Here is a 23,628-nt window from a genome sequence, read left to right on the forward strand (position 1 = left end):
GGAAACAGCTGCCATCTACAGGTGCAAGAAATCTGAAAAATAGCAAAGTAAGCCAATAGGGAATGTTTGTTCTTTGTAAAGAAAGGTAATTTTGCTGCCCAGTTGAAAAGCCAATTGAATGCAAATAACCTAATCATTTTTGTAGATGGGATTTGGATTCCTTTACCATATAGCATGGTAATATTGTTGTTAATGAATTGGAAGATAAATGATTCATTTGAAGAGAGGAAAGTGAAATGCCTCAGTAGAGTAAAGGAAGGCAGCTCGATTGATGAGAAATTTTAATGATGGTCGTAAGTGAATAAATATATTATCCAACAGAAAATTGAAGCCGTCCATCCGACTGATGAAGAATATGGAGATCCAGAAAGGAAATATAGTTTGCACTGGAAATAGAACATAGCCATCATAATTCTGTTTTTAGATCTCAGTATTCTTAACTCTTGTGCAAAGTTATTTTGATCCTTTAATGACTTTCCCATTCTATTCAGCAACTTAAGAGATTAAATTCATTTCTCCTTTATAATTATTATTATTACCTACATAAGGTGTATCCATACCAACATTTGCTGGGTCATCACTTGCCCCCCCCCCTTCCTAATGTATCACCTTTCTGACCAGCTTGGTTGGCCAAGTGGTTAGCATATCTGCTCTCCAGCCAAAAGGCTGCGGGTTCGAATCCTGCCATGTGCATGGATGTTTGTGATTGGCTGTGGAAATACTAGTGGTGGTGGTGAGCAGTAGATGGCATTGATGTAGACGATGAGGTTGAGTGGAGACGGAGAGTTGTAGTGTGTCCTCCCTTGGTGAGTCTTGGACTCCCTAGAGGTGTCAAATAATAATAATAATAATAATAATAATAATAATTGAGCTCCACTCATAAAATGCTCCACCTATGGTACATTTGAATTAGTACTATGACTGAGATTAGATATTCTGGAAACTGTGATCTATAGACTAAATATGGAACTTTTTCAAGCCACTTCAGGATTCAGTCTTCCCACAAACAAACTAGCGAATTCACACCAGAGATGACAAAATTTGTCTATCATCAAAAACATTCACAAATTATCAATGCTCATGCAGAGATCCCACCCCAGAGCCTGTTGGTTGGAGAGAAAATATGCTAACCAAATGAAGGATATCACATCTTTTCACCATCTTTGGAATCAACTTCTCATGTTCCCACCTGAACAGGTCTAATTTCTGTGGTTTCTCACATTCATGCTCTTAGCACAGCAAATCTACATGCTTAACTACATTGGTGTCCAAAAACTAAGGATGAACTACATTTTTACTTTGTTATGTCGGGAAAAGTGATGAGTCATCCTTTTTCCCACCAACATTAACGTTACCTCAGAAGGAAGGGATAAGGACATGTTTATGCCTCCTGATGGGAAGTGTACTGTATGATGTCCTAAGAAAATGTAAATATCCAGATGTGTAAATTCCAAACATTGTTAAGATAGCCCATAAGTTTATTAAGATAGTAATTGTGAATGAATTAAAGTAGAAAGTTATGTAATATTAACAAATAAATATGTATACGTTAAGTACAAGTTTAAGGCATGTAAAGACAGTTTGTAGCCATGGCATCCAAATTTCTTACCTCTTATCGCTTGTGTCTCGTCTCCGAGGTTCGTTGGCACCTAGTTCCCCCGTGGGAGAGCTATGTAGAGCTTGCCGCCACGTGTAGCAAGAATCTCCCCTTGCTATGCATGTTACATGGGGGCAAAGCTGCAACTACAATGTGTTCAACACATAAGGAGAAAGAGCCGCTGATGAAATCTACGTCAGCGTACAAGTCCGTGTATGAGTGCTTTTGGTTCGTGTAGAACAAAGGAACAAAGCCCGCCATCAGAGGAGGTACAGTGAACAGATCAGAATACTTAGTCAAAGCAAGAACGGTAAGCGAAGATTTTCTTATTTTAACATAGGATTAAAGTATCCGTGGAGTAAAGAAACAGAGGTTAGAGAAACACACTATTTACGTGTTGTGCCATAGGAACAGTCTGCATTTTGGACACTTTTGTCTACTGCTAAGAAGAAAACATATTAGGCTCCAGCCGAACAGGAGGCCGAGTTCCGAACTGTTTAAGTGATTTAAGAAAAGTAATGTCATGTGATCAGAAAGTGATTAAGTGTTAACAGATATTTTGGGGGAGAGAATTAAGTAGAAATAAGTACTATTGTCCTAGAGAGTTACATGTCAGATTTATTGAATTGGCTAGTGTTTATATGTAATGTTTCATGTATAATATTATCAGGTAACTTAATTGTGAGAGTCTGAGGATAGATATATGTAAAGAAGTGAGGAATTTATGCCCAGTAAGAGATCATAGTGCAGAAGTTTAAATGTGTTTAATTAAATAAGGGGAACCCAGACTCTTTTAAGGTTAAGAATTTAAATAACATGTATACTTGTCTTTGTGAAATAATAAATGTGTTTCCTTTTACATAATCAATTGAGTTTGTCATATCTTCTGCGGATTTAAATTACCATCTGGAAAATTTTGTACCTTTAAAGGGGAAACCAATAGTGATATGAGAATAGGGACCACGACTGCATATATCTTGATCCCTACAATTTTCTTTAAGTATTTTAGATAGTGCATCAGAATTTAGTTCCCGGCTGGCGCAGTCTATAATCTATACAAATTTGTCGGCAACCGAAGTCTGATAGTAAGAGATACAAAAATTCAATGTTAACTGCAAAGAGTAAAGCTAAAGAAAAGTAAGTTCAGAGGACACATTGCTAAGGTGTCCAAGACTGCACATAGGATTACTTGGTTATTGAAGAACACACTAACATCCAGAGATAAAGAGATTATGCCCTTATAAGGCATCGATACTTCCACATTTTGATTACTGCGCTCAAGTCTGGTCACCTGGATTCCTTGGAAATGAGGAAGTTGTGGAGAGGGTTCAGAGGAGAGTGACTAAGTTGGTGAGTGATGTAAAAAATGCTCCCTACATTGATAGATTGAGAGCTTGTGGATTGCAGAGGTTGGTTGATAGACGGAGAAGAGGAGATATGATAGAAACATTTAAATTACTAAAAGGTTTTTATAAGATTTATGCAGGGGAAATGTTTCAGCTGTGTGATAGTGATGGAAGAACAAGAGGTCATCCCTGGAAATTAAGGAAAAGTGCAGTTAACAAGGATGTGGGAATGAGGTTTTTTGCCTGGAGGGTGGTGAATGACTGGAATGCATTGCCTGACTCAGTTGTGAGTTCTTCTTTTGTAAATGAATTCAAGAAGAGATATGATAGATATTGTTTTGATAGTTTGGGTCTCCCGTGATGAGTCTACTGACTCCATGAAGATACCCATAATAATAATAATAATAATAAAATTACATTACACAAAAAAATGTGTTATAAATTTTGTACAAATTAAATTGCAATGTGTTTATAGAAAAAGTTACAAATTTCTTAAGAATGTAGTTAAGGAATCAATGTATAGCACTTACAGAAAACTATGTAGAAAAACATTTCAGTATGGTATATGTCCACCCTGAACTGCACAGTTCAGCACCAAATGATTCAGAAGTTTTTCAGGCAAACTGACCCACTTCTCCTTCAGAGCAAGGGTAAGGCTTGTTTGTTTTCTGGAGGGGAATTTTGAACAACAATGCATCTCCCAATTGCATCCCAAATGTGTTCTATGGGGTTATGATCTAGGTGTGTGTGGGGGGGGGGGGGAGGGATGCTGGCCACTCGATTCAAATAGTATCCAAAGTTTTCAGAAGTGTCTGCCCTGTTCATTTTTATGTAATCCATAAAAATGAATTCTTCACCTACAGCACCACAGAACATGATGTTGAAGAACTTCATTGTAACATCGTTCACCAGATGTAGTTGCTTTCCCCAGCATTTGTAGCTCAATGTGTCCATTAAGCATAATGCCTCCTCACACCATGATTTGGGAATATAGGCCAACATGTCTGTGACAAGTAGCCCTATATGCTGAAGACAGTTTGTCAAGATATCTACATATCTGTGCTTGAATGGAGCCTACTTGTAGGCTGACCTGCCATGGTGAATCGATTATGTTTTGCTGTTATAACCAACTGTCTTCATGCTCCATGGTAGAGAAAGGGCGATCTCTTAACAAATGTCTGGAACACATTTGACTAGTTTGAAATGCTATGCAGAGCCTGGATACAATGTTATGTGAGATTCTATACTCTCTGGTAATATCATTAATTCTGCAGCCTTCTTTAAGCTTTCCAATAATTCTTCCCCACATGAAATCATCAAGATAATATATGTCTTTGAGACATTACAAGACATCCAGGTTTTCAACTTTATTCCTTAATGAAAAGAACTTCCTTCAAACACTTAGTACAGTCTGTTGCCTTTAATCCTGTTGAGTGTGCAACCACATGACCCCCTCTGTACGCAATTCGAAAATTTGAATGTGTACCTGCTTTCTACTTGAAATTGTCAGTTATACAAATTGCCACAAGTTGATTCATCTGAATTTATTATTATTATTATTATTATCATTATTATTATTATTATTCAGGCCTCTATGGAGTCAAAGATTGATCATGGGAGGTCCTTTCTAAGAAACACAAGTCTATCAAGACTCATCGAGGGAGGTCCCTCCTAGGAAACATAAAGTCTATCATACCACTCCTTAAACACATTGGCCATTCTCACTCTCACCACTCTATTGGGCAATGCATTCCATGGTTCAACCGCCCTCCATGCAAAGAAACCATTCCTCACCCTCTGGCTCACAGTTTCCTTTCGTAACTTCCAGGAATAGCCCCTTGTCATGACTCCTTCCCGCTGTTCTACCAAGCGAAAGAACACCCTAGTATCAACCCTGTAACCATCTCTCAACAGTTTAAAAGTCTCAATCATATCACCCTCTCCTTCTTCTATCCACCAAACTCTGCAATCCACATTCCCTCAGTCGATCGTCATAACTAACATTGTACAGTCCTGAACACCATCTTTGTTATTTGCCTTTGTACCCTTTTCACAGTTAATTTATCCCCTTCAAATCCTGGGGAGCAGATCTGAGTACAATAGTCTAAGTGCGGTCTGATCAGAGTCTTATACAATGGAATGATAACCCTTTTATCTCTGCAGGTCAGTGTCCTTCTCATTATTGCAGCAATCCTCTGTGTTACCTTCACTACCTTTGCAATGTTCCTTAAATTTCAGGTTTCTATCAATCATCAATCCCAGATCTCTTGTCTCCCCTACTTCCTCCAGTATAACTCCTCCCATAGAGTATGCAGTGCCCCATCGATGTTTCCCAAACCTCAAGACCTTACATTTTGCTGCATTAAACTGACAATCCCCATTCATTTGCCCATCTATGTAGTTTATTCAAATCCTCTTGCAGGGCTGCCGCATCTGCACTATTACTAATAACCCTTCCCAGCTTTGCATCATCCGCAAACAACTGAATATTCCCTTGCAATCCACTGACAATGTCATCGATATAAAGGTTAAAAAATATAGGTCCCAGTACTGAGCCCTGTGGAACCCCAATTGTAACCTTCTGCCTCTTTGATATTGCTCCACCATATACAATGCGCTGATACCTATCAGACAGCCAATCCCGAATCCAGCTGACCAATCTGACATCCAGACCCATGTGCTGCATCTTGAATATCAGCTTATCATGTGGCACCCTGTCAAATGCCTTTGCTAAGTCTAGGAAAATGGCAGTATATGCCTTTCCCTCATTTAATGCTCTTGTAACTTTATTATAAAAGGCTAGCATATTGCTAAAACAAGAGCATCCCTTCACAAATCCATGTTGATTTGTGAAGGGACGTGGCAGTAGCAGACTGGAAGTGTACTCTTTTCACAGTTAATTTTTCACAGTTAATTTTTAATGGGCATATTTCCCGCAGCCAGATCCACCTTAAATATCCATAGTTTATCTACATAATCATGCCTATAGCGCACCTCACATTTCATGAAACAACCAAAATCAAAATTAAATTCCTGCAAAGACAAAGCTCCACCATGTTTCCTTCACTAGTTACAAGTAGATGCAATGAAAATAATGGTTTTCACTTACTGGTTTTTCCTTGATATTTGCAGTTGCAGTTCTTATACCTCACATCAACATAACTCTGACCGGATAATAATGGAAGGATGAGATATGTAGTACTGAAGTAACCAAATGATCCATCTTCCATTTGCTGAGAAATTACCAAGTGCTGAAACATTTTTCCTGCATGAATCCTATAAAACCCTTAAAAGTAACTTAAAATTTTTATATATCATATCCCCCTCTCTCTTTTTCTCGTATCAATCAACTTCGGCAATCCACACACCCTCAATCTATCCTCATAGGGAACACTCCACAGACCACCCAAATGCAAAGAAACCACTTTTGACCCTCTTGCTCACTACTTCATTTCACAACTTCCAGGGATGGCTCCTTTTCCTCACTCCTTACCCCTTGTTCTACTTCATTGAAATTTGTGGTTATAATCTTCAGAAATAGTGTTCATCCTTAGATTTTAGACATTTTGTATAAATACATTTAAATGCAATTCATTCAGCTGACGAGTTGACAAGTCTTAAAGTTGCTTCTATAATGATGGAATTCCACACATTGTGCTCAAGAGAGATGTGTTACTAACACCTGTTTTCTATCATCTATTTGCTAAATTCTACTCAGCTGGCATCCCCCGTTCAATTGGAAGAAAGCTCATATACAACAAGTTCCCAAAAGAAGGAGATAAATGTTTACCATGAAGCTATTGACCTATTGCTCTTACATCCATTTTTTCTAAAGTAATGGAGAAGGTTATCAACAGCCAACTTCTTCAATGACTTGAGAACAGCTATCTAATCAGTGAATTGTATGTGTATGGATTTCACCATTCCAAATCTACAGGAGATTTCCCAGCTTATATCACTCACAATCATTCCATGGAAAGGTTTTTTTTAGAAACTTGCGCTGTTGCTCTTGACATAATCGGCAGCTTTCACAGCAAGTTATCATCATTTGGACTGCCTTCATCATTGTGTAAAGGCACTAGTTTTCTCTCAGATTGATCCTTACATGTAATGTTGGATGGTGTTCTCTCCTCAGACCTTCCTATCAATGCCAGTGTCCCTCAGGGCTTTGTAATTTTTCCAACCCTCTTCCTGATATATAAATTACCTGTTTTCATTCACTGCAAACCATTCATAGCTTTGCTGATGATAGTACACTCCACTTGTCTTACTCATATGACAAGCCTTGCAGTTCTCACACATCTCGTGCTTCAAGAGCATCTATAATAAGTGCCTTGAATACTGATCTTCACAATATCCTTGATTTGGATAAAAGCAACCTAGTCAACTTCAATGTTTCCAAAATGCAGTGTTGTTTGTTTTCTCATAAAAAAGACCTCAGATCTTCTCCACTTATAATGCGGAGCTCAACAGTCAAGACCAAATCTCTCATTTCGGACTGATTCTTACTCCAAACTTTTTTCTGACATAATCATATCACTTCTGCAGCATCAACAGCTTCCAAATAACTTGGTATCCTTTTTCAGCCAAGATGGTACTTCTCTCCCAACAATTACTTACTCTGTACAAATCCCAAATCAGATACCCTTTGATACCCCATACATGAGAGTAGTATTGGAAAACTGCTCTCATGTATGGTTTAGTGCACCTAAGATCTCCCTAAAAATTCTTCATACTGTTCGGAAAAGGGCAGTCCAGTTTGATAAATGACACTTCTCTTACAGACTCTCTTCAACCACTGTCCCATACAAGATCAGTTTCTACATTGTGTCTCTTCTACGTATATTTCCATAGCCATTGAACTAGAATCCATTATGCTTCATATTTCTGCCAGATCTACAGGAACTCATACTACAGCTGCTCAGCATCCTTTTATACAGTTAGACTAAAAGGATGCTGCTCAGCATCCTTTTAGTCTAACTGTATACTCACCAAACTGCTACTCCCAGTAATCTTTCATTCCTTCCACCTGAATTCTGTGGAAGGAATGAAATTCTCTCACTTAGTTTAGTGGTAAATTTGTGTAATTTTACATAATATGAGTCTCCTTTCTGAATCTCTCCATAGAGTCACAAGTTATCATTATGATAGGTCCATCTTAGACAACGTACCTACCACTCCCTAAACTTGTTCATTGTGAGCACTCTCAGACAAAGCATTCCCATGATCTCACCACTAGCCATGCAAAAAATATCCTACTTCTTACCCTTTTACTCGCCACTTCCTTTTGCAACTTCCAAGAGTGGCCCCTTTCCTTGTTCATTCCTGTTATTCTGCTGTATAAAAAAAATCTCTTCAATGTTAATTCAGTAAATACTATTCAACAACTTAGTTGAAATGTCTCAATCATATCTATTTTCTTTCCAAAATGCTCTATAGTTTGCATGACCTTAGTCTATACTCATAACCACTGGTGAGCTATGGAAATTTTAACAAAGGCTCACATCATCCAGAAAAAAAAAAAAAAAAGGCCTAACTTAGCCTTTATAATACTTATATTGTGACTTTGTAGCGCTTCTGATAGCTATGATAATTCTTGTAGGATATCAATCATTAATGCAAGATCTTTTAAAAATTCAATTTGAGAAGTTGGTTCAAAAGCCCTTATATTTATCATTTGATGCAAAATGCTTGCATAAAGCTGGGTAATTTCTCCACAAAGCAAGAGCCATTCGTAAACTGCAAGTTGCCCATCATGGTCCAAACACATGGCCGATCTTTAAAATTTCGATACCAAGGTCTTTTGAAATCGTATTTAATTCTTGTTGATTTTTTGGTGATTGATGATAAAAAGCATATAATTTATCCATAAATATTTCAAAATGATTTATTTCTTTAATGTTTTTTATCGAATCGTATAATGCTAAGTGTAAACGATGAGCGCAATGCTAACTCACAACGTTGGGAAATTTTTGTAGAAGTTTGATTGCAACACCTGATTTGTTTCCTAACTTTACACTAGCTCCATCAGAACAAAATGCAAAGAAATTATTTTTTATATAGTTATCAGAAAATCCATATGAATTTAAAGTATTTAAAGTAGCAATTATAGTATGTATACATTCCACGGTGGTATTTTCTAGTTCTATAAGATTATTAAACAAGAAGAATAAGGGGCTTGCAAATTTGAGAAAAATTTAACAAAGGGCTCGCAAGAGCCCCTGCAAGCCCCTTATAGCTTACCACTGCTCATAACCAACAATACATAGGCAGGATATCATTTTTTCTTAATCTTCTTCCCTTCCCACTGACCAGATCTGTGCAGACTAGTTTAGATGTAGTATAGTTAGTACTTTATACAATAGAACCCCTGCCTTCTTATATCTGATGGATAATATCCTTCTCAGTATTTGAGCAATCTTCTGGATTATTTTCACCATTTCACAACATCTTCTCTCAATTTCAAAATTTATTCCATAATCAAAAGATCTCTTGCTTCCTCCACTTTCTCTAGTATATGCAGCCCACCATCTTTGGATTTCAAATTTTAAAACTTTATATTTGGTTCTGTTAAACATTAGACTGATGTTAAGGAAGACAGTGCAACTGTTGGTTAGATAAGGGGACATGAAGAGAAGTGAGACCAAAGAGTAAGACTAACAGCAAGGGAGTGAGCATGAATGGCAGTTAGAAACTGATTTAAGACATGAAAATGTAGTTGGTGAAGATGAGGCATTAGATGAAGCATGTTGAAGTGCTACTATGAGAATTATAAATATGCATGGGAGAATGAGGACCAATGGAATTGGTTATATAAAAGAGGTAATGAATGATTCAAAAGTGGGTCTATATACAGATTCAGTTATCAGAAGTATGGTGAATGAGAAGGTGCATGAAGTATGTTTTCTTGGAGACAGAATGAACAGCATAGTTGAGGTATTCCACATGAGGGATAAACAAACAAAACAGTTGGAAGTGGGAGTAGAAATAAGTGATTTTGTTGGGAACAAGAAGAATATGAGAAAGGATACTAGATGTGAGAGTGGTGAGCTGAGATGGCAAGCAAAGATGTTGTCAGAGCTGTGTGAAGAAGATGGATGATACTGTATAAGAGAAACAGACTGCATTTAAATGGTTTTTGGTGTGAGTCAACTAGAGTTGCTGAAAGGATGAGTAATGATTGCAGTGAAGAGAAGTTCTGAGGAAGTAAGAAATAATGTGTAGGAAACTAGAGTAGGAGAGCTTGTGGATGGAAAGATGAGTGGCATGAGTAAAGACATGGATAGATTTATGCATAAGCTAGACAAGCTTATGGCCTCATATTAAAAGAGCCGCTACCTCAGTATAGAAAAAAATAAATAATTTATCAATAATAAATATCAGTATGCAAAAGAATGAAAATTATAGAAATTATTATGTTATTAAAGATCTACTTTTGATAATTTACACTTTTACTCATCATAAAAAATTATCATAATATACTTTTCTTTGTTTTTTACAATATACACCTATTCCTGGAATAACTAAACAATTATGAAATGTACCAAGGATAAGTGTAAAAAAGGAAGATTGTTAATTACGTATAAAGGAAAGTAGGGCAAATCTGGATAGCTAATCTTTTGTTAAGTACAGGCTTCATCATGGTTAGCTACTAGATTTCAGCATCAATCAAAGATCAAATTGTTATTAAGGTAATAGAGATACACAAAGAGGGTTTGATAACAATGGTATTCTTGGTTCTTGTTGGCATGAGTTTGTTAAAGAGACGTCATGTTTTACCAAACTGCTTATGTACTATAACAAGAGGATGAATGTATTGGAAAAGGAAGATGCATATACAGGAACAAGATATATTTAGATTTTACAAAGGATTTTGATAGATTACCAATCCACAAGTTGGTAACTAAACTGAAGCAGATGGAATTGGATGACAGATTAGTGAGTTGGATATGCAACTTGCTCTCAGACTATACTTTTTAAATAATGGCATCACACATGTAAGAGAAAACTAAATATAATTTATTACTCCTATATATTTCACTCAATATGTTATGAACTTCTTTCAATGAGAAGACAGAAAAACTGTTGTAGTTTACATGTACAGTAAAATATCAATTATCCATGGTAACTGGGGGTTGCTAGAGCCCAGATAATTGAAAAACATTATTAATCCAAATTACATTTCATCCAGCTAAATAAATAAATAAAAAAATCTATAAACATATAATGGGAAAGATTGTCAGGACAACAATTATTATTATTATTATTATTATTATTATTATTATTATTATTATTATTATTATCCCAAGAACTCGTGGACTCAAAGACTCATCTGGGAGGTCCTTTTATCACACACACACACAGCTCATCATACCGTGCCTTGAACACATTCAAATTCCTTGCAGACACTCCACACTCTCAGGCAAGGCATTCCAATCATCTGCAACTCTGCACAAAAAAAACCTCCCTCTCACTCCCCTACTCACACCCTCTTTATACAGTTTCCAGGGATGACCTCTGGTTCTCCCCCAATCTCCCACTATTTTCTGTAGAACTTCTCCAGCATTGATCCTATAACAACCCCTTACCAACTTGTAGGTCTCTATCATATCTCCCCTCTTCCTCCTGTCCACCAGACTGCAAATTACATCTTCTCAATCTTTCCTCATACTCGACATTCCATACCTTAGTCAATCACCTTTGGACCCTTTCCAACATCTCTTCATCCTTCTGAAAATCAGGTGACCAAATCTAGGCACAATAGTCCATGTGTGGCCTAACAATGTATGACATTGGTATGAGAAAGATGTATGACATCATTATATGACCGATGTATGACAATGATAAGTTGAGACCGAGAGCCAGAATAATGTATTATTTGTGGATGTGTGGCATGTGTATGAGGGAAGAATGGAATTATACAGATGTGATAGATGCATTTGAATGGCTGTAGAGTAAGTGCACTGAAGAAAGTGTTGCTAGATAGAAGTGCAGCGGGTGTGATGCAAGCAAGAGATCAGAAGAAAGAGATAAAGTGAAAGATCAGGAGATTGGTACTAAAGAGACAGAAGTGCTTGGCACTATAAACAGTAATAGTAGTAGTAGCAGTGTGAGATGAAGAGAGAACAGGAATGCAAGAGGAACAGGGAAATGGGGAGAAAACTGGTGTACAAGGAGTGTAGATGTTGAAAGTAGCAGTGAATGTGCGTATTGAGATAATCGGCATGGAGATGGAGTATACTGTGATGCAATGTGGGAGTTGAGACTCAGTGGATATATGTGAAAAGCATAGATAAAGGTGATTGGACAAGAGCAGGTGTGGTGGGGAAATAACAACTAACAAGTCGCTTGAGAAGGGACTTGTAATAGACCTGACAATAAACTGCTGTGTTTATTTACAAATGCCAGCAGTATCAGAAATAAGGGAGATGAATTAGTTTCACCAACTGAAAATGTTTATTGAAAATGTTAATATAAAAACGCTACTAAATGCAGCAGCAAATGAAAGCTTACGAAAGACCAAAAAATTCAATGAAAGAAAAAAAAACTGAAGAAAAAAAATTTGAAGATCTGGGATGATACAATCAAAGAAATAATCAAAATGAAAAAAGAAGCATATCTTAAGCAGTCAAAGATTAGAAGATGAAATAGAATATAAAAGAATAAGAGCCATAGCTAAAAGAGAAGTCAGAAAAAGACATAGAGAATCATGGAACAAATTTGTTTCTAATTTAGAGCATGATTTATATAAAATAAGACCCAATGTATATAAGATTTTGAAACATTTAAATGCAGATACCAAAGAAAACATAAAATTAAATACGAATTGAAATTAGAAGAATTTCTAAATTACTACACAGAACTGTGGACAGACAAATATTTTAAAAAAGACAACTGGCAAACAATTAACGAAAATGAAAAGGAAATAACTGAAGAAGAATTAGAAATCAGCCTGAAAGAAACAAGAAACGGAAAATCACCTGGAGAATATAAGCTAGGTTCAGAACTATATAAATACGCAGGAACGAGATTCAAAGAAAGACGCTTATTATTTTTAAATAAAATTTACTCAACTGGTATCCCCCCAATAGAATGGAAAAAAGCAATTGTGATTCCTATCTTTAAGAAAGGTAATAGAGATGACCCTAAAAACTATAGAGGTATCAGTATACTAAATTCATGTTACAAAATATACAGCAGAATCTTAAATAACAAACTAATGAAATATTCCGAAAACTTTATTCTAGAGGTACAAAATGGATTTAGAAAAGGACGATCATGTATAGACCCAGCCTTCTGCCTAAAATTAATAATAGAGAAAAGAAGAGAATATAATTAAGAAACACATATTGCATGTATTGACTTTGAAAAAGCATTTCACAAAGTTAAAAGAAACATATTATTTAACATATTAAAAGAAAGACAAATACCAAATAATATCCTAAAAGCTGTCACAAGTATATATGAAAATAATCAAATACAAATAAGATTAAATCATGAGCTATCATATACGAGAGAGATAAACCAAGGGGTTCGACAAGGATGTCCCCTCTCAGCAACTCTTTTTAACATCTACTTAAATGAAATAATAATAAAATGGAGTAAAAATTTACATCAAGGAATTAAACTTTCATCTACAGTTAACTTAAACACTCTCCTCTTTGCAGACGAACAAATAATAATTACAAATTCTGAAGATAACTTACAGAAAGCTATTTTAAATCTAAATGAGATATCCAAAGATTATGGTATGATAATATCAATGGAAAAATCAAAAACTATGGCCTTTAAAGGACAAGATTCAGCAAGAACTAAAATAGTATTAGATAACAAGATCTTAGAACAGGTGAATTCATTTAACTACCTAGGATGTATGATCATTTATGAAAATGAAAAAGATATAAACATAAAAATTGCAAAATATTTAAAAATAACAGGAGTAATTAACTCTATATTTAAACCAATCCTAGTTCAAAAACAAACCAGGCTAAAAGTATACAATACATTAGCCCTACCGGTCTTAATGTATGGAAGCGAAATCTGGACAATAAAACAAAAAGACAAACAAAGATTAACAACAGCAGAAATGAAGTTTATGAGAAAAACTGCAAAGTATACCCTATTTGATCACAAAAGAAACGAAGATATTATGAAAGAATTAAACCAAGAACCAGTAATTGAAAAAATTAAAAAATATAAACATAGATGGATGGAACACGTTCAAAGAATGAAAACAGAAAGATTACCAAAACAAGCCTTAAAGTACAAGCCATTAGGAAAAAGAAAACCAGGACGTCCTCTTAAACGATTCAACGATGACTTCTCAGGCCATACTAGGCCTAAATCCTTGATACGTATGATGATGATGATGATGAAAATGTTTATTTGCCAAAAAATCATTAGAATAAGTGAAACATGGTTGAATGAAGATGGTGTTCTAATGGGAATACAAATGGAAGGATAAAATATTTTTCGCATGGAAAGAAAGAACAAGAATGGGGGGGGGGGGGGGAAGTGCTGCTGATAACAGCAGGGGAATTATGTCCACATAAAAGAGGGAAATAGTAGCAATGGTTATGAGGCAGTGTGGTGTAACGTGGAAGTTGACAGGAAAATATATTTAGTTGGATGTTGCTACAGGCCCGGGAATGTGGGGGGGGGGATGATTTTCTATACCACTTCTCTCATTTTCTATACCACTCACTTCCCCATTCATTTCCACTCCTTCAATCTCTCCTGTCTTCCTCTCCTACTCTTCCACATCACTCCCCTCTCGATCTGATTCATTCTCTCTATTCACTTCTCCACTTTCCAGCAGCAGTCTCTCCAAGCAGCTCACACCATAACCACTCAAATGCAGTCCATCACTCCCATACAGCTCACTTCGTCCCTCAAACTCATTCCACACATTAACAAACTGTACTCCCATCTCCTCACACATTTCAGCCAGAATATCATTCATAATCCTTGCCCTCTGCCTCATTTCACCACAATCATACCTAGGCAACACACTGACCACCCTTCCTCTCACACTATCACCCCCCCCCCCCCCCACCCCCCCCCCCCCCCACCCCCCCCCCCCCCCACCCCCCCCCCCCCCCACCCCCCCCCCCCCCCACCCCCCCCCCCCCCCACCCCCCCCCCCCCCCACCCCCCCCCCCCCCCACCCCCCCCCCCCCCCACCCCCCCCCCCCCCCACCCCCCCCCCCCCCCACCCCCCCCCCCCCCCACCCCCCCCCCCCCCCACCCCCCCCCCCCCCCACCCCCCCCCCCCCCCACCCCCCCCCCCCCCCACCCCCCCCCCCCCCCACCCCCCCCCCCCCCCACCCCCCCCCCCCCCCACCCCCCCCCCCCCCCACCCCCCCCCCCCCCCACCCCCCCCCCCCCCCACCCCCCCCCCCCCCCACCCCCCCCCCCCCCCACCCCCCCCCCCCCCCACCCCCCCCCCCCCCCACCCCCCCCCCCCCCCACCCCCCCCCCCCCCCACCCCCCCCCCCCCCCACCCCCCCCCCCCCCCACCCCCCCCCCCCCCCACATTTCTTCAACCTCTCTCTCTCTACAGCCAGCATTCCAGAGTACTGATACTGTCTTAGTTACTTGTCTCTAGGTTTACTGTTACAAGGTTTACTGTTACTTATCTCAATCTCAGTTACTTATCTTATCTCAATCCAGGCAGAAGCAGTAGCAAGATGACTTGCTACTGCTTCTGCCTGGTATCTCCACCTCTGGGCCTGGCTCCCACTGAAGAGACCTCAATAAAGGTCGAAACTAGTCTGGGTAGATGGCCAATCCCTTTAATGCATAACAGTATACATATCCACATAGGAAATGTGTTTTGCATTATGGGAGATACTGGGTTAGAAGTGCCTGGTAGCTTGCTCCACCTTTGCCACGAGTTGCCTTGGTGTTGCACTACTTACTGGATAAGATAGTACAACACTATATTTAGTCCTGAAGATATTTTCAGGCGCAAACTTTGTTTGCTCTCACTGGGATAAAGGATTAAACTAAATCTATTATCCTCATTCCCTGCTACACCTGCAAGCTGTCTCCTGAGCTCCTCATAATCACCAGCCTTATAGTTAAACATATACCCTTTTCTCACAGAGGTGTCCTCTCATTGCTGGTAACCACCCAAGTAATCACTTCATGGTCACTCTCACCAACTGGAGAATGATTTCAAAACATCATTTATAATTACATCCTCTGAAGAGATGATCAAATCCAAGGACTTCAATCCTAGTGTGCCCTCTGTACATACTGACTGCAGTAGTTTTCTCTCAAAAACTCAAGAAACTCATTTTCTTTACTTCCAGTTGCTATCTCATCATCGCAGTCCATGTTGCCATAATTAAAACTGCCCATGACAATCACTGTTTTCTTAGTTGCCTGGCTAATTTGATTATACATTTCATAGTCACTTCCATCCACATTACTAGGTCGATAACAACATCCAAGTATTTCAATCTGTTCACCTCTGTTTCACACCATACTGCCACAAAACCACTGCCACTATTTCCCTCTTGCAACTATATCATGGACATAACTCTTTCTCTATCATCCTCCCCCTCCCATTTTATCTTCACAAAACACATCATACCCTTCTATCTCTATTCCTCTCAGGATGCAATCCTCATGCAACTGTGTCTCACTTATTCCAAGAATTCTTGGGTGGACAGACTCAATTAATGCATCCATTTTCATTTGCCTGGTTTCTTACATTTTTTGCATTTGTATACAAACATAGTATCTCATTCCTGAATCGATAGCTAGTTCCACGGATACTATTTTTTGTTGTGACTTTTCCATGCTTAACTCGAGCCATTTCTTTTTCACCTTATTCATCTTAGAACTTTCTTCAAATCCAACTGTTTTCCCTTGATCCCTTCCCTTTTTGTCTGCATACACATCCTCTTGGAACATAAACTTTTCTCACACTGTGTTCCCCTGTCCACCCGGACAGGGGAACACAGTGTGAGAAAAGTTGATTAAGAGTTGACAGTAAAACAGTGTGATAAAGGTTGATTTCAAGAGGTGGTTAATTCATAACCACCTCTTGATACTATCCTGTCTCACTCTCCCATTCATCCACATCGCTTCCCACTTGATCATGCTCTGCACTCACTTCTCACCTTCCACCAGCAGTTTCTCCAAGTGACTCACACCAAAACCATTCAAATGTAGTCCATTACTCTTATACAGTTCACTTCATCCTTCAACCTCATTCCACACATTAACAAACTGCACTCCTTTCTCCTCACATATTTCCGCTAACATATCATTCATAATCCTTAATCTCTGCCACATCTCACCACTGTCATACCTGGGCAACAAGCTTACTACCTTTCCTATTTTATCACACTGTTATCTTTTATCCATCTCAACAACCTCCTGATATCCAATCTGCATTCTCTCATCGAGCATACCATTAATAATTTATGTCGAATTCTTTTCACTTCATTCTGCATCCATTTCATCTCTTCCATTTCATCTTAACCAACTCAACTTTCAAATCTTGTATCACATTTTCGCTTTCATTCAGTCTCTCAGTTTTGTTGCTAGCCACACATGCTTGTTCACAATTCCACTCACCACCTTACTTTTATCTGCACTTTGTTTTTTAATTTTCGCTACATTTGTATCACTTTCATCTTTCTTACCATCAATTGTGAACTTTCTCGGATCATTCATTCTCTTTTTCAAAAGTTTTTACCATTTTTTTCTGCTCTTTTACATCGTCCTTCTTTTCTATTAGTCAAGTACTCCTCCTCCTCACTGCATTCTTGCTACTAACACTCTCAGTTATTAACAAATTAACACTCATTAATTCCTCATTCAGCCCACATTTAGCACATACCCTCCTTCCATCAACCTTAAATATCCACAATTTTTCTATATAATCGAATGAATACATTTAGCACACTTCACACATCACAAAATGACTGAAATCAAATTAAATTCCTGCATGGACAAAGCTGTCACCATCCTTCTTTCACTGGTTATTATATTAATCTCTAATTTTAATGAATTCATAAACAAACTTAAAAAAAACCCATACACTAATAACACTGCAAGCACAAAACTTTTACAGGAATTCTTACTCATAAGCACACACTTATTTACAATTAATTATTCCAAAAAACTTATCTGAAATGGGAGCTTTCTTTACACACCATTACTTCTCCCACACCACTAGCAATAACTGTCAATTAATTATTCTGTGAGATATTTGAGTTTGGAACACAGTGCTTGTATAAATTTCTTAGGTCATAAATTCATTTTTTTTGTTTGCTCACATATACAACATAAAGGTGAACGGCAAATCATTGCATTGGTCTGCATGAAGAAAAATAAAGAATAAGACATGGATTTCTCAAAAATGGCACAGTGCCAGGAATGTAATATGTATGCATGGGAAGATGTTACAGATATTTATGTGGAGATGCTGAATAAGAGAAAAGGGTGAGTGTGGGTATGTAAGTAATATGATATTCTGAGTGACCATGAGGCTTGCTTAAATATGAGTTTAAATAGTTTAAATATGAGCACAGAACATGACATCATAACTGACATGGCAGTTGAAGATTGTGCAAATGTTCTGAGAGTGTGTGGAAATGACAGCAAAGGAAAAAAATTTTGACTGATGATAAAATGGGTTATAATGATGTTGTAAAACAGAGGTCAGTTAATGATGAGGTTGCAAGCAGGATTGACAGTGAACAAGCCCATGTGTGACACTGGTGATAAAATAACAATAGTGAATGATCCATAGTGCAGTTGTAAGAATGATGGTGCATTGCACCCTATGATTGAAAAAGGCCTTAGTTCAATTCTTGTTGGAATGAGAGGAATCTTTATATGGACTTTTTCAGTTGAAGGTGAGTTAGCAAATCTCATATGGAGGTAGCAGGGTTTTTTCTCCTGGAAGCTTGGGTTTTTTCCCCACATATACAGACAAAGCCTTAAGAACACACATAATTTACAGACAAAAAATATTAGTTGTGGTGGTGGGTGGTAAATGGCATTGTTGTAGATGATGGTAGCGGCAGTTCGGTATGGTTGGTGGATTAAGTGGTGGAGACGGAGAGTTGTAGAAGTAGATGCCCTTCCTGAATGAGTCTTTGGACTTCTTGGAGGTGTCACATAATAATAATAATAAAAATGATGCAATATAGGATTTCATTTGATGAAATTTTTCAATTATGGAAGGTGGGAAAAGGATGAGAGGGCATCCTTGGAAGCTGAGAATGAAGGCAGCTAAGAAGGGGGGTAAAGACTAGATTTTTCTCTCAGAGTGTGGTGTGTGATTGGAATGGATTGCCATTGGATGTTGTGAGTGCAAGTATTGTGAATGAATTCAAGAATAAGTATGATAGCTGGTGTGTGTAGTATGTGGCCTCCCTCGATGAGTCTGTGAGTCTCTGGAGGTCTTCCTTAATAATAATAATAATAATAATAATATTTGAAAGCTGAGTTGGTGAAGATGAAGAAGATGCAGAGTGCAATGAAGAGAATTGTAGATATGTATAGAAGAGTGAAGAAAATGAAAACAAATGATGAAGGTATGAAAAAGGCAACAAAAGCCTTGTGAGTGGCATTGTATGATGATTTGATTATTAGAGGTGTGTGGTAAATGAGATAATGAACAAGATTTGTTTTCTGGGAGGTAAAATGAATAGAATAATTGAGTTATTGGATATGAGGAGTAAGTGAGCAAAGAAGTTGTTAGTGGTAGTAGTGACAAATGATTTGACAGGGAACAAGGAGAATGTAAGATTGGATATCAGGAGGTTGCTGAGAAGAATAAACGATAATAGCGGGATAGGAAAGGTAGTCAGTGTGTTGCCCAGGTATGACAGTGAGTGGTTAGGGGGGAAGCAAGAATTGTAAATGATATGTTAGCAGAAATGTGTGAAGAGAAAGAAGTGCAGTTTGTTAATGTGTGCAAATGAGTTTGAAGGAAGAATTGAACTGTATAAGAGTGATGGATGTCATTTGAATGGTTTTGGTGCGAGTCATTTGGAGAGACTGCTGCTGGAAGGGAGAGTAATGAGCGAAAAGAATGAATCTGAGCAAATAAGAAGTGATATGAAATAGTGAGAGAGAAAAAAAAAGGAAGGAGAGATTGAAGTGATGTTTATGAATGCATAAATGGATAGCATGAGAGTGTCAAGAATGAGAGAACAAATGTGCAAGACAAACAAGAAAAAGGGAAGACTCGGGTTGGGCAGGGGAACACTGCATGAGAAAGTTGATCTAAGAGGATGTGAATGCATGTATACACAAAAAGGCAAATGGATGACCTGAGATCAAGGGAAAACAGTAGAATCTGAAGAAAGTTCTGGGATGAGTAAGGAAAAAAGGAATAGCTAAAGGAAAGTATAGTAAAGTCACATCTAATAAGTGGTATCAGTGAAACCTGTTATAGATCCCGTAATGAGCTTTCATATTTGTATACGAATGCAAAGTTATCAGAAACAAGGGAAATGAAATGGTTGCACTGATTAAGTTCATTCACTCAGTGATGTTGTAATAATTGTTGTAATAAGTGAGACATGGTTGGATGAGGATGATATCGTCACAGGAATAGAGATGGAAGGATATGACTGATGGAGTGCTATTGATGATAGAAAAAGAGTTTTGTCCATACAAGATACAGATGCAAGGGGGATATTCTGGCAGTTACAACTAACAATTGGTTAGTGTTAGTTGGGTGAGTAATTTGACACGCAAACTAATTCTTCCAAAATTTAGCAACAGTTTTGAATAGGCCCATTTCTGCATGATAATGTATCTGCTCACAAAGAAAGGGACAGCCTAGCACTGTCATTTAAAGGTATGGGAGGAGGGGGGGAAAGAACTGAACTGGTCAGCCCAAGCCCCGACCTCAAAGCTATTGAACATCTTTGGGATGAGCTGATACAGGAATGGGCCTATTTAAAACTGTTGCCAAATTTTGGAAGAATGAAACTGCCCAAAAATGCCATGATACATCAGCATTTAAAGATCCACAGAAACCAATGGGTCCAGTCCAAACTAGGAAAAACAGCCACAGCCCATTATGCTACTACCTCCAAATTTCATGGTGAATACAAGATATTCCTTTAAGTATCATTCACAGGCATCCACCAGTTCCAGGTGCATCCATCAGACTGTCAGATAGTGCAAAGCAATTCATCACTCCACAGGATCCTTTTCTATTGATCCACAGTCCAATGACGGTGTTTTGCACCATTCATATCACAAAGTGATAACACTGCACTTGGTGATATGAATGATGGAAGTGTAATATTAATTGATTAATACTAAATGATCTGATAATAATAGAAATAATTTATTTCAATAACCTTAAAGACAACTATACACCTGAGAAAGGCTAGAATGTAAAAATCACAAATCAGATTGATGACAGAAATGTTAGGAAAAGATTTCAAATGAGTGTTTTGCAAACAAAAACATATATCCAGGAGCAGACCACCTTCCACTTGTCTCAAATTACAAGTAAAACTAAAAAGTACTAAGAGAAGAAATAAAAAAAACCTCGTCTAAATTTCAGTTACATGAGAAGTAACTTGATTAAAATAAGAATGCAACAAAAACTAACAGTAGTTTCATAAACATTAGAAAATGGAAACTGACAACAAATTGAAGATATATATAAAAATAGTCTCCTTGAAAAACTTTCAGGGAGACAGTTAAAGATGACCTCTCCATTTTTTGCATCATCAGCAAACTGAATATCCCCTAATGGGATATTCAGTTTGCTGATGCATTCCTATATCAATGATATAGAAATGATTTATTTAATATTTAATGTTCATTCCTATATCATTAATACACAAATTATACAGCAAATTATACAGGGGAATTATTCACATATTTCTCCCTATCCATAACTTCATATCCATTCTTATGCAATAGTTTTCCATGTGATATTCTGTCAAATGTCTTTGCAAAGTGTTTGCAGAAATATCATGGTAGCCTTATCCAATGCAATTGTCACTCTGCTATGACATGTGAATAAATTACTAAGTAAGGACCTGCTATTTACAAAGCTGTGTGCCCACCAAGATGATCTTTCCATTTTTGCATCGCCAGCAAACTGAATATCCCCATTAAATCATTTTTATATCATTAATATACAAATTAAATCCCCCCCCCAGACGCGATTTAGTATGGACGCGATTTGAAGAGCTTCTGATTCAGATAATTTTTACTAGGAATAATTAAGTATATATGCGTAATTGTTTAAGTAAGAGCAGCTGTAAACGTTGTACACTACCGATATTATTAGTGTGAAGATTTTTTCTTGCCTAAACTAAATACAAAATCGTTATTATTAGACCTAGTAACCTGCAGAGAAAAAAAAAAAAATGGCAGCAGCATTGTCATTCCATGATTTTAATTTAGATTTCAGTCGTTTCGTTAAGTGTGAGGTCTGTTATATGTATTCCTTCGATTACATAAATGATTTGAGGATGTTTAGTGCGGATGGAAGAAGGGTGTGTGTGAAGGTGTGACCTGAACGAGGAATTGATGAATGCGAATATGAAATTGATGACAGAAAGTTCTAGTACCGATTGTGTCACGAGTACATGTTTGAAAGAGGATGGTGAGAAAGAGAGGCGAAAAAATCTTAAAAAATCAGGAAAAAAGAAAAAGAGTGATTTGACAACCGTAACGGATGTTAAAAGGGACGAAACTGAGGCGGAAAGAAATGAAATTGAGAGAACGAATGAAAGTAGAAATGGCATGATGCAGAAATCGCAAGTAAAAAAAATCGAAAGAATGAATGATAGCGAAAAAAGAATGAATGATGGCGAAAGTTGGACGCATGTTGGAACGAAAGTACTGAACCAAAGAAACATGAATGACAGTAAAAGTGAGAAGAATGATAGCGAAAGTTGGACGCATGTTAGTTCGAAAGTACGTAAACAAAGAAAGATAAATGAGAGTGAAAGTGAGAAGAATGATAGTGAAAGTTGGACGTATGTGGGATCGAAAGTACAGAAACAAAGAAGGATGAATGAGAGGGAAAGTGAGAAGAGGGGGTTGAGAGTCAGAAAGTTAGAAAGATTTAATGATAGAGTGAATGTGTCGCGAGGTTCGGAAGGTGAATTGGATTGGATGAAGCAAGAAATGAAATGGATGCAGAATGAAATTAAGAGAATTCAGGTCAAAACTATTAAAATAAATCATGATGGTATGAAAGAGTTAACGAAAGATAAGCGAGTGGCGTTGTATGACGACTGCATTATTAAAGGTGCGCTAGAGGATAAAATGCACAAGGTATGTTTTCCAGGCGGTAAAATGAGTAGAGTGATTGAGGCATTGAATATCAGGCGGGAGCGAGCAAAAGAGTTAATTATATTAATTGGTACAAATGATTTGAGAGAGAACAAAGAACATGTCAAAATGAATGTCAGGAGACTGCTTGGAAAGATAAAAGAGAATAGTGTGACAGGAAGGGTAGTCAGTGTGTTGCCTAGGTATGATTGTGGTGAAATGAGGTGAAGAGCAAGGATTATGAATGATATTCTGGCTGAAATGTGTGAGGAGATGAGAGTACAGTTTGTTAATGTGTGGAATGAGTTTGAGGGATGAAGTGAGTTGTATGGGAGCGATGGACTGCATTTGAGTGCTTATGGTGTGAGTCGCTTGGAGAGACTGCTGCTGGAAAGTAGA

At 37.8% G+C, this 23,628-nt stretch overlaps 1 protein-coding gene across 1 annotated transcript in view; it reads right to left on the reverse strand.

The window, feature by feature from the left end:
* Positions 1–23,628, reverse strand: part of kl-2 (dynein heavy chain 2, axonemal kl-2) — a 1,497,432-nt gene that overhangs the window by 1,424,235 nt on the left and 49,569 nt on the right. The window contains exon 4 of the mRNA XM_090414156.1: positions 6,053–6,194. Coding sequence (XP_090270282.1) covers positions 6,053–6,194 — 142 coding nt within the window. The remainder of the gene's footprint in view (positions 1–6,052; positions 6,195–23,628) is intronic.

This window comes from Typopeltis vanoorti, chromosome 24 (genome assembly GCF_054136105.1).
Source record: "Typopeltis vanoorti isolate ZY-2024b chromosome 24, IOZ_Tvanoo_1.0, whole genome shotgun sequence".
NCBI lineage: Eukaryota > Metazoa > Arthropoda > Arachnida > Uropygi > Thelyphonidae > Typopeltis > Typopeltis vanoorti.